General features: G+C 39.0%; 2 protein-coding genes across 2 annotated transcripts; one reads left to right on the top strand and one right to left on the bottom strand.

Annotated features, from left to right (window-relative positions):
* Window positions 1-818: 818 nt before the first annotated feature.
* On the top strand, window positions 819-6,577 carry paf1 (PAF1 homolog, Paf1/RNA polymerase II complex component). Its single transcript, XM_069668691.1, has 14 exons — window positions 819-1,031; window positions 2,434-2,466; window positions 2,585-2,677; window positions 2,761-2,882; window positions 2,989-3,055; window positions 3,140-3,241; window positions 3,335-3,440; window positions 4,233-4,301; window positions 4,422-4,525; window positions 4,615-4,731; window positions 4,855-4,983; window positions 5,198-5,303; window positions 5,562-5,640; window positions 5,786-6,577. The coding sequence occupies exons 1-14, from the start codon at window positions 985-987 to the stop codon at window positions 6,235-6,237; spliced, it is 1,626 nt and encodes a 541-aa protein (XP_069524792.1). The 5' UTR covers window positions 819-984; the 3' UTR covers window positions 6,238-6,577.
* A 35-nt stretch (window positions 6,578-6,612) lies between these two features.
* Window positions 6,613-8,856, bottom strand: gmfg (glia maturation factor, gamma). Its single transcript, XM_069668697.1, has 7 exons — window positions 8,784-8,856; window positions 8,242-8,338; window positions 8,070-8,119; window positions 7,930-7,981; window positions 7,713-7,793; window positions 7,388-7,461; window positions 6,613-6,982 (listed from the first exon to the last, which is right to left on the bottom strand). Exons 1-7 carry the CDS (start codon window positions 8,784-8,786, stop codon window positions 6,911-6,913), a joined length of 429 nt encoding a protein of 142 aa, XP_069524798.1. The 5' UTR covers window positions 8,787-8,856; the 3' UTR covers window positions 6,613-6,910.
* Window positions 8,857-9,283: the final 427 nt, after the last annotated feature.

The following is a 9,283-nucleotide window of genomic DNA, read 5'->3' on the forward strand; positions in this document are numbered from 1 at the left end:
TGTGCTTTCTTTAACAGTCATATGGATCACTCACAATTCTGCCCTGAAAATTGTAAACAAAAGCAGTGTGCAAGTAATCGCTTCAACTGACACCTATCCCCTGCCAGCAGTTTAACGCATTAAAAATAAGTTTACAAAAATAATCAATCTTGTCACACATGGTCTGGTTTTTAAGCCCCTTTCCGCCACTTGGATGAAAAAAAAAGCATCCCATAAGTTTTTATATTGGGATATCACAATATTTTGACTTAGTATCTAAATATTTCGACTTAGTATCTTAATATTTCGACTTAGCATCTAAATATTTCGACTAAGTATCTAAATATTTTGACTCAGTGTCTCATTATTTTGACTCATCATCTCAATATTTTGACTTAGTATCTCAATATTTTGACTCATTATCTCAATATTTTGACTTCATATCTCAATATTTCGACTTATTATCACAGTATTTCGACGTAGTATCTCAATTTTGACTTAGCTTCTCAATATTTTCAAAATAATGAGATAAGTCAAAATACTGAGATAATAAGTCGAAATATTGAGAAAGTATCTCAGTATAATGACTTACGGGACGTTTTTTTTATTCCATCAAAGTGGTGGCAAGGGCTTCCATAGGTTTGCTTTTGTAGGTCATATAGAGTAATCAGAATTAATTTCAGTCTATTTCATAACTAGCGGAAAACTCCTAACAGCAGCTTTAATATACCACACTGAAACTGAAACCGCACCCACCAGGGCAGCAGGGGGCGCTCACGAAAAAGCAAATACTCTTTATAGATTTGAACCTTGACGCTCCTTCGGGGATATTATTTTGTCCTGCCGGTTAAAATAATACAGATAACATTGTAATTGAAGTTAGACTTTATAGTTAAATGTTGTCTAACTTGGGACACGTGTTTTGTTTGTAAACCTTCGCATTTGTGTCGGTTATTTGTGCAAACATCGAACTCTGTTGTCGGTTGTGAGCAGTTTGTCAAAAACATGGCTCCAACGATTCAGACACAAGCTCAACGAGAAGACGGCCACAGGTAAAGCGCTCACGAGTTCTGTTTCCTTGCAGGTTGTATGCTTAGGACAAATACAATAACCGACATGTTAAAGAGTTAATATTGAAGCGGCTAAGAGTCGTAAACATTAGTCAATTATGTTGCCTTGTCAGTTGTGTACAATGCTAGTTACAGAAATAAGCATGCCTTACTGCTATGATGCTAACCTGCTTGCTATTGCGTATATTAAATGCTAACGCTAATTACCCATTAACTAAATAAGGAAGTTTAATTTATCCATTCAGTCATTGATGTTGAAATTGTTAATGGTAGCTAAACGTTGTGTAAGCTAGGGAAAGTTAGCCTGTCTGAATGCTAATAGAGATGTAGTTGGTATTCTTTCACAGCTGTATGTTGTTATATTTAATTGTACAGTTAACACAATTAAAATCGTAGTTTAAACTTATTTGTGGAAATATCTTACCACTTTTACAATGCTTTCAAAACATGAATCAGAGAATGAGAGGTTTTTAGAGACCTGAAGTATTTTCCAAGGTAAACTGTATGTTGCATAATACACATGATGACGATGATGATGATGATGATGGTGGTGGCGATGATGATAATGATAACGATAAACAACAGTAAACAAATACAAAACAAAAATAGAATTACAAAAAAGTCCCACCTCAATTGAGAACAAATGCTGCTAAAGCTGTATACATAGACATATTAAAATAAATACCAGTATACACATGCCTGAACACATGAATGGTCATATAGTTATTGTACAATAATATGGCAGACAATGTCTTTATAGCACAGACAGTAGGCATTTAACACAATTAGACAGTTGACATCCAGGGAAAATGCATGAAAATCTCTGAAGGAAAAAGTGCAAAGGCTTCCACAGTCTCCAGAATTTGTCTGATTTATGATTGAGGTCAAGAGTCAGTTTCTGTGCTGTGATCTGTGATGTCCACATGTTGACTGCTGGGTCCTGCGGTGCAGACCATTGCAGCAAGATACACTTTTTTGCCCAAAAATACAGGGATTGTTAACAAAGTTTTAATGTCTGCATCATAAAAATCTTTAGTAGTGCAGTTCAACAGGTAACGAGGAAGACATTGTAAATTGTTTACCGGTGACCTGCTAGACCACTGAATGAACCTCTTTCCAGAATGCTTGGATGCGATAACTTACTGTTTTTTAATAAGTTTGGCGTTACACCTTTTTCTATTTTCAGTGTTGAATTCAGGAAATACATGATTGTCACACTGTGATTGCCAATAAAAACATTGTAAACATCCAGCTATTATCCAAGCTTAACGTGAGGGAATGTCAAAATGTATATGTATGAATGTAAATGTCAAAAATATCATAGTCTAGTATTACTTTTTGTGAGGTTGTAAAAAATCTGACAAATGTCTCCTTTCTCTTACAGTAGGCAGTCCTCACACAGAACTGTTCCAGAGAGGTAAGTACATTCAGCACACCTGTTGTGTGTGTCTTTGAAAAGTAGTTGTAATAATAGTAAGATATGCCAAAGTGTCTTGCTAACCCAAACACTGTATTTCCTCTTGTTCCCATGACAGGTCAGGGGTGGTCTGTAGGGTGAAGTACTGCAACAGCCTGCCTGACATCCCATTTGACCCCAAATTCATCACATATCCATTTGATCAGCACAGGTAATCATCCAGCCTCTCAATCTATGAAGTTCACATGGATGAAAATAAGGCAAAGCTTGATATTAGTTTTTTCTGTTTGGCAGGTTTGTACAGTATAAAGCCACTTCTTTAGAGAAGCAGCACAAGCATGAGCTCCTCACTGAGCCAGACCTCGGAGTCACCATCGACCTGATCAACCCAGACACCTACCGCATAGACCCCAGTAGTAAGTATTCAGTTTTTGTTGCATGTCACATCCTATGATTCATTTCTTAAGAGCCCCATGTATTCAAATGTCCGTGTAGACTGAACCATCCTTTTTTAATTGTCAGTACTGTTGGATCCCGCTGATGAAAAACTGTTGGAAGAGGACATCCAGGCTCCATCCAGTTCCAAGAGGTAAATCTGCTTGATATAGAGCTTTTTTTTGTTACAGATTCATGTGGAAAACTTTTTTCTTAACATTTCCTCTTTGCTTATTAGGTCACAGCAGCATGCCAAAGTGGTCCCGTGGATGAGAAAGACAGAATATATTTCCACAGAGTTTAACAGATATGGTGTTTCCAACGAGAAAGTGGAAGTCAAGTAAGTTCACAAAATGTTTTGCTTTCAAATACCCAATTAGTAAAAATGTGTATGATATTGTGTGTGTGTAACCAAGACGTGATTTGTGTGTAGGATTGGTGTATCTGTCAAACAGCAGTTCACAGAAGAAGAAATCTACAAGGACAGAGACAGCCAGATCTCTGCTATTGAGAAGACATTTGAGGATGCACAGAAGTCGGTGAGATTTGGCTACGCTTCCCATATCTTTGATGTTTTCTATCCTTTGTGCTTCAAGCAGCCTAAAGAGTTAAATGGTCAGTATTATGAACAGATGTATTTGGAAGAATCTCTTGGTTTGCAACTCTGGTTTGGGGGTATTGTAGGAACATCTTTGCGAAATTGGGATTAATAAAGCCGCTTTCCCACTGGTCAAAAAACACTCAGCTTTTTTTGCTTAATGGGAAAGGTGAAATGACTCTGCAGTAGACCCGGGTAAGTATCGCCTAGGCTCTGATCGGTATTGATGACACGCTAATCTCCGCCCCCTTTCCGGCACGATGCTATGCTCCATCGGTAACTTTTGCGACTCCTTGTCATCTCGGCTACAAATTCCGCCCATCTTCGTCGAAGCAGCGCTCGAACATCGTTCCAAATTTGTCGCGCTAACCACCGTAACATCTTCACTGTTTACTCACCCTGTTTCGGGCGCGTGTGTAACGCCAGACGGTGACGCAACAGAAAAGAGACCGAAAGGTCCCACTGGCAATGGGAAAAGAGACAATCGGCATCTATAAGGGGGTCTTCCCGGGTCTGAAAAACCTGCGTCAACGTGCTAATTTCGGTGGGAAAGGGGTATAAGAGAGAACATCTTCCTTCTCTTCAGCTAATGCTGCGGAGCTGCAGTAGAAGCCTGATCTAGTCAGCTGTGAAATTTAAACACTAACCTAATATGAAAATTCTTGGTAAATGTGCATGGTTAGGTTATTGAAAAATGAGTCATGGTCTCTAAACATGTTTTGTTTCTCTCCAGATTACGCAGCACTACAGTAAACCCAGAGTTACTCCTGTGGAGGTACTTCCTGTGTTCCCTGACTTCAAGGTAAAAAATACCTCCTGTAAATGATCTTAATTTCAGTTTAAGGGGCTTTACCTGACAACCTGGCACTTTTTACATTTACATTTACATTATGAATTTATATTATGCTTTCTCTTTCCCCAGATGTGGATCAACCCATGTGCTCAAGTCATCTTTGACTCTGATCCTGCACCCAAAGACATATCAGGACCAGCAGGAGTGGAAATGATGTCACAGGCCATGATCCGGTATTTACATATTTGCGGTGGAGATGTGTTTTCAACACTTAACATGTTTGCACAACTGCTTATTTACATTTAATGTCTCTTCACTACAGAGGTATGATGGATGAGGAAGGAAACCAGTTTGTGGCCTACTTCCTGCCTAATGAAGACACAATCCGCAAGCGCAAGAGAGACTGTGATGAGGGAATGGATTATATGCCTGAGGATCTGTGAGTAAAAATATTACATCAGAAAGATCAGAGGTCCCTTTTTCAGCATTTAAGAATCCCTTTCTTTGCTTGTTTTAAGTTGTACACCAGGAGCTAATATGTATTTTATTTTCTGTGTTTCAGGTATGATTACAAGATTGCCAGAGAGTACAACTGGAACGTCAAGAACAAAGCCAGCAAGGGTTATGAGGAGAACTACTTCTTTATCTTCAGAGATGGAGATGGTGTTTACTACAATGAGCTTGAGACAAGGCAAGTCATTAATCACAGAAGGGTTTCTTTTGTTGTATCTCAACAAAACTGCAACTGGTTTGTTTTGATCAGTCTTAAATGTATATTGTTATGTTTTCGAACGTTTGGTGTGAATTGATCGTGCATATAGCAAACAGCAACGCCATGATATATCGGGCTTTCATGGGAACCTTTTAGGCTTCATACTCTGACAGCCTTTTCTTCTGTCCTGCAGAGTGCGTCTGAGCAAGAGGAGAGCCAAGGCTGGAGCGCAGTCCACCACAAACGCTGTGCTGGTGTGTAAGCACAGAGATATGAACGAGAAGGAACTCGAAGCCCAGGTGAGTGAACTTGTTACTTTTCTCTTTTTCTTGATGTGTCGCAGAACATTTTTTATACTTCCATTTCTTTTGTTGTACTTTTGGACAGAACTTTGTTTAGAAGGAGAACTTCAGATTAAGATTAATGACATCATTTTATTTAACTAAAGGGTGCTTTGAAGTTCAGAAGTTTAGGAAATCATGTTTCAACCTATAAGATGAGACACTCAGACAGTGTTAGTGCTCTGATGACTGATTCACTTTCATTGTGATTTGCAGGAAGCGCGTAAGGCTCAGCTGGAGAACCATGAGCCGGAGGACGAAGAGGAGGACATGGATAAGGACATGCAGGACTCTGGTCAGTTTTTTGTTACTGTAATCTGCTTTGCCTAATTTATCACCAATTTGGTACCTGCTTCACTAAAATCTGCAACATCCGCATTAACAACAGGTCTTAATCAGTTTCTTTTTCTTTCTGTCAATATTTGTATTGTTACCTGAAGGCGATGACAAAGACAAGGGCAGTGGCAGCGATGCTGAGAACTCGGGTAGTGAATCCGAGAGGGAAGAAGAAGAACGGGAACAGAGGGCAGAAGAAGAAGAAGAGGATCAGGACAGAGGGAAGCGGAGAAGGAAAGAGAGCAACAGCGGAAGCGAGAGCGGTGAGGAGAGGACCAGGGAAATGCGAGACGAGGAAGAGATCTTCGGCAGCGACGACGACAGCGACGACGACAATGACAACGACGACAATGACAACGAGCCCAAGAACTCAGCGAGGAGCAGTGGGGGCGAGGGGAGCGGAAGCGAGGATGAAGGAGGGAACAGAGGAGGCAGCAGGAGTCGCAGCGCGTCTCCAGCACGCAGCGACCGCAGCAGCGATCACTCAGAGAGGAATCAGAGTGGAAGTGGGAGCGACAGGGGCTCGGATTCCAGCGATGCCAGTGACAGTGAATAAGGTCTGTGGCCCGGACGAGGTGACAACCATCTATCTCATCTGTAAGTTCAAACATGAAAGTGTTACCCTGTCACTGATCCTGATATTATCTCAGTCTGGGGCTGTAGTTTCTCGATGATTGCAAATGAAATATGTGTGTGATTCTCATTGTATTGGAATGTCGGATATCTTTCTTCAACCCAGTTTTTTATTTGTAGATTAAAAATGAGCACCCGTAGCTTTGTGTTCTGTTTTTGTCTGTCACATATTCGGTTTAGGATCATGTAAAAATGTCTTCGTCCTCTCAGCGTTGTAATACAGCTTTGAACCTGATAATAAAAAGGTGACTTTTTGTAAGAAATTCAGTGGTCAGAAGTTGTAATTTTTCATTTTTTAATGGAGTGTTTAACCATTAAGGAATCCCAAGTAAGTTTACAAATAGCTGGGACATTACAGGACTGTCTGTGCTCCTTTTGAAAATGTGTTTTATTTATGCTCAGTTGAAACTTTACTTGTAAAAACAGGGGACGGTTCAAGTCTAAAATGACTACTTTCAATACAAAACTGATTAACAACTTAAAATGTGATTTTACACAGTATATCATGTATTCGCCATAACTGCACAACAATAGAAAATCACAATTTTACATCAACGTTTCACAGAGAGAATAATGAAAGAATCACAAATGAATATTTAGCGGAAAAATTCTAGCTGTTTCTTCAGCCATTCCTCCGTCAAGTCATCAGCGTTTCTTGTTTCAAAGACCTCAAAGTAAAGCAGAGTTTCATTATCACAATCTGATCAACAATATAAAAGGTTCAGTGTTAAGGTCCTCAATACTCAGGCCAGTTGTTAAAGTGCAGGGAATGAGAATTAAAACAAATGTCACATCTAAAAGTATCTAAGTAGCGTGTGGTGTAGATTCAATCATTGTCTGGTTTTTAGTGTGCTGATTGACAGCTACATCCTAAACAGATAAAAATACTTAAGATGAGTGTCTTTAAATGTATCACATTTACCATTAAAGGCATGCTCTTTAACAAAAATAGATACATATGCTTTAAAAAAAAGTGTCCTATTATTACATTATATACCTACCTCAAGGTCTTTCTTCAACATTGCACTGGAGTAACAAAATTCTACAGGTCATATTTTTGTTTAGATAATTACCTTCGTGAGCTCTGCAGCTTGGACCAGCTGATTCTTGCTGCCTGCATACATCATCTGTTGCTCTGGCTTACATCCTGTTTAAATGACAATGACATTTTTTCCCAAGGGAGCATTTAATTGGCAAATCAAATATACCTCAACAAATCTATTATATCAGAATCAACTTTATTGGCCAGGAGTGTACACATGCAAGGAATTTGACTCTGGTTTAACCTCAAGTTCCGATGCTATCTTCATTTTAAAAAAGGCTGTTAGGTTAATCTGTTAAATTAAACAAAAGTTTACCCTGAAGAGAACAATTAATTTTGAATTTCAAGATACTTACCCATTGGGCTGCAGAATATGAAACACAGAGGGTAAGACACCCTTCCATCAGCATGGACATATTTGTAGCTGTAGGCAATGAATGTGCCCTTCTGTCAAGGAAGTTCAACTTTTATAAGAGTTGAGACATTCTGTTATTTTAGCTTTTTACCACACTAGAAGAGGAAGTTTTAAGAATTTGAAGATTTTACAACAGTCATTAGACATTCAGAGAGGATATCTGGGTTGCCGCTCTGGAAGTTCCTCTCTCAGATCATCCAGTGAGATGTCCTAAAATGTGGAGGCAAAAGAATTGTGTGTAAGTTACTTCAAATGCACTGTGACCCCCCCTCAAAAAACAAAACAAAATTGTACTTGCCTCATATTCATCCTCAAGGATAACCATCTGTTTCTTCATGTCGATTTTCACTAAGAAATGCAAAACGTAATTTAGGATGTTGGTTCTTTTTTCATATTTGTTGATGCACTCATCATGACTTTGTGTCAATAATGTGTCACTATCCCTTAAATCTTCAGTATGTAATACTTACTGAGAATGGCAGCATTGTTGGTCTCTTTTCGAAATCTAAACTTTTTCAGTTTATCTTTCAGACTTTGATCCACCTCGCAGACGACCAGAGTGCTTGACTGCAAAATGGCACGTATGGAAAAAGAAAAATCACTCAAACTTTGTCACTCGAAGAAATGTGAGAAATATGTCAAGATGCTTCTTGGCTTCTGATAAACTACATCAAAGTGTTTTACAGACCAGAAATAGAAACAAAGAGAGACGGTAGCAGACATCTGCTCGCTCCGTGCAGACATTGAGGTCTCTATCCAGCTTGCATGGATGCATTAAACATTCATGGCACTATTCTGACATATTGAGGGCAGGAAATGTTTTTGCCGCAACATGCAAGAATGTAGTTTCCTGTGTGATAGAGCGCGGGGGATGGTAGACTTGTGTCGCAATGGTAAAGTAAGAAATATATATACATGTATATATATATATATATGAATGACAGTCCATCTAATCCAGTCAATTTCAACAGAATGGCAAAATCTTTCAAGCAATTGCATCAGCTTTACCTACCATTCTCAAAGGATCCTTTCCTCCCTTCCTGTCTGATGGTTGACACTGCTGGGCTGAAACGGTTTGGCTGACAGCTACTCTCAGACTGTCAAGATCCTCCTTTAGATGGCAAGGGGAGGGGCAGTTGCACAACTTAAGCATGCATCAGTTGAGCTTCCTGTTTTGAAAAAACACAATATGACTCCTGTGAGCAAGCTCAGCACGGTGTTATATGAAACAGTCTGACCATCAAGAATAAAATATCCATAATGAACCTATGAATTTTAGTATGAAAGAGGAGATTGTGTACTTTCGTTTTATGCTGTTTGACTTTGAACAATTTTTTCTTACCTTATGCTGACAGTCACCGTGACTAAAAGGATTAGAGTAACTTTCACTTCCCGTACAGGAAAGGACATCAAACAAAAACTTGCTGAAAGGTGCAAGTTACAATACCTTAAACGACTAATATAAAACGTACATTTAAATTGACAATTTGCTTTTTCTTTTACTTGTAAATA

This window comes from Semicossyphus pulcher, unplaced genomic scaffold (genome assembly GCF_022749685.1).
Source record: "Semicossyphus pulcher isolate SPU_LCO1_2020_fin unplaced genomic scaffold, fSemPul1.0.p SCAF_19, whole genome shotgun sequence".
Classification (NCBI taxonomy): domain Eukaryota; kingdom Metazoa; phylum Chordata; class Actinopteri; order Labriformes; family Labridae; genus Semicossyphus; species Semicossyphus pulcher.

Coding starts and splice junctions, on each gene's coding strand:
- paf1 (XM_069668691.1), top strand. CDS start 985: ATGGCTCCAACGATTCAGACACAAGCTCAACGAGAAGACGGCCACAG. Junction 1,032..2,433: donor CAACGAGAAGACGGCCACAG/GTAAAGCGCTCA, acceptor TTTCTCTTACAG/TAGGCAGTCCTCACACAGAA. Junction 2,883..2,988: donor CTACCGCATAGACCCCAGTA/GTAAGTATTCAG, acceptor TTTAATTGTCAG/TACTGTTGGATCCCGCTGAT.
- gmfg (XM_069668697.1), bottom strand. Junction 7,982..8,069: donor TCCTTGAGGATGAATATGAG/GCAAGTACAATT, acceptor TCCACATTTTAG/GACATCTCACTGGATGATCT. Junction 7,794..7,929: donor TCCAGAGCGGCAACCCAGAT/ATCCTCTCTGAA, acceptor AGAAGGGCACAT/TCATTGCCTACAGCTACAAA.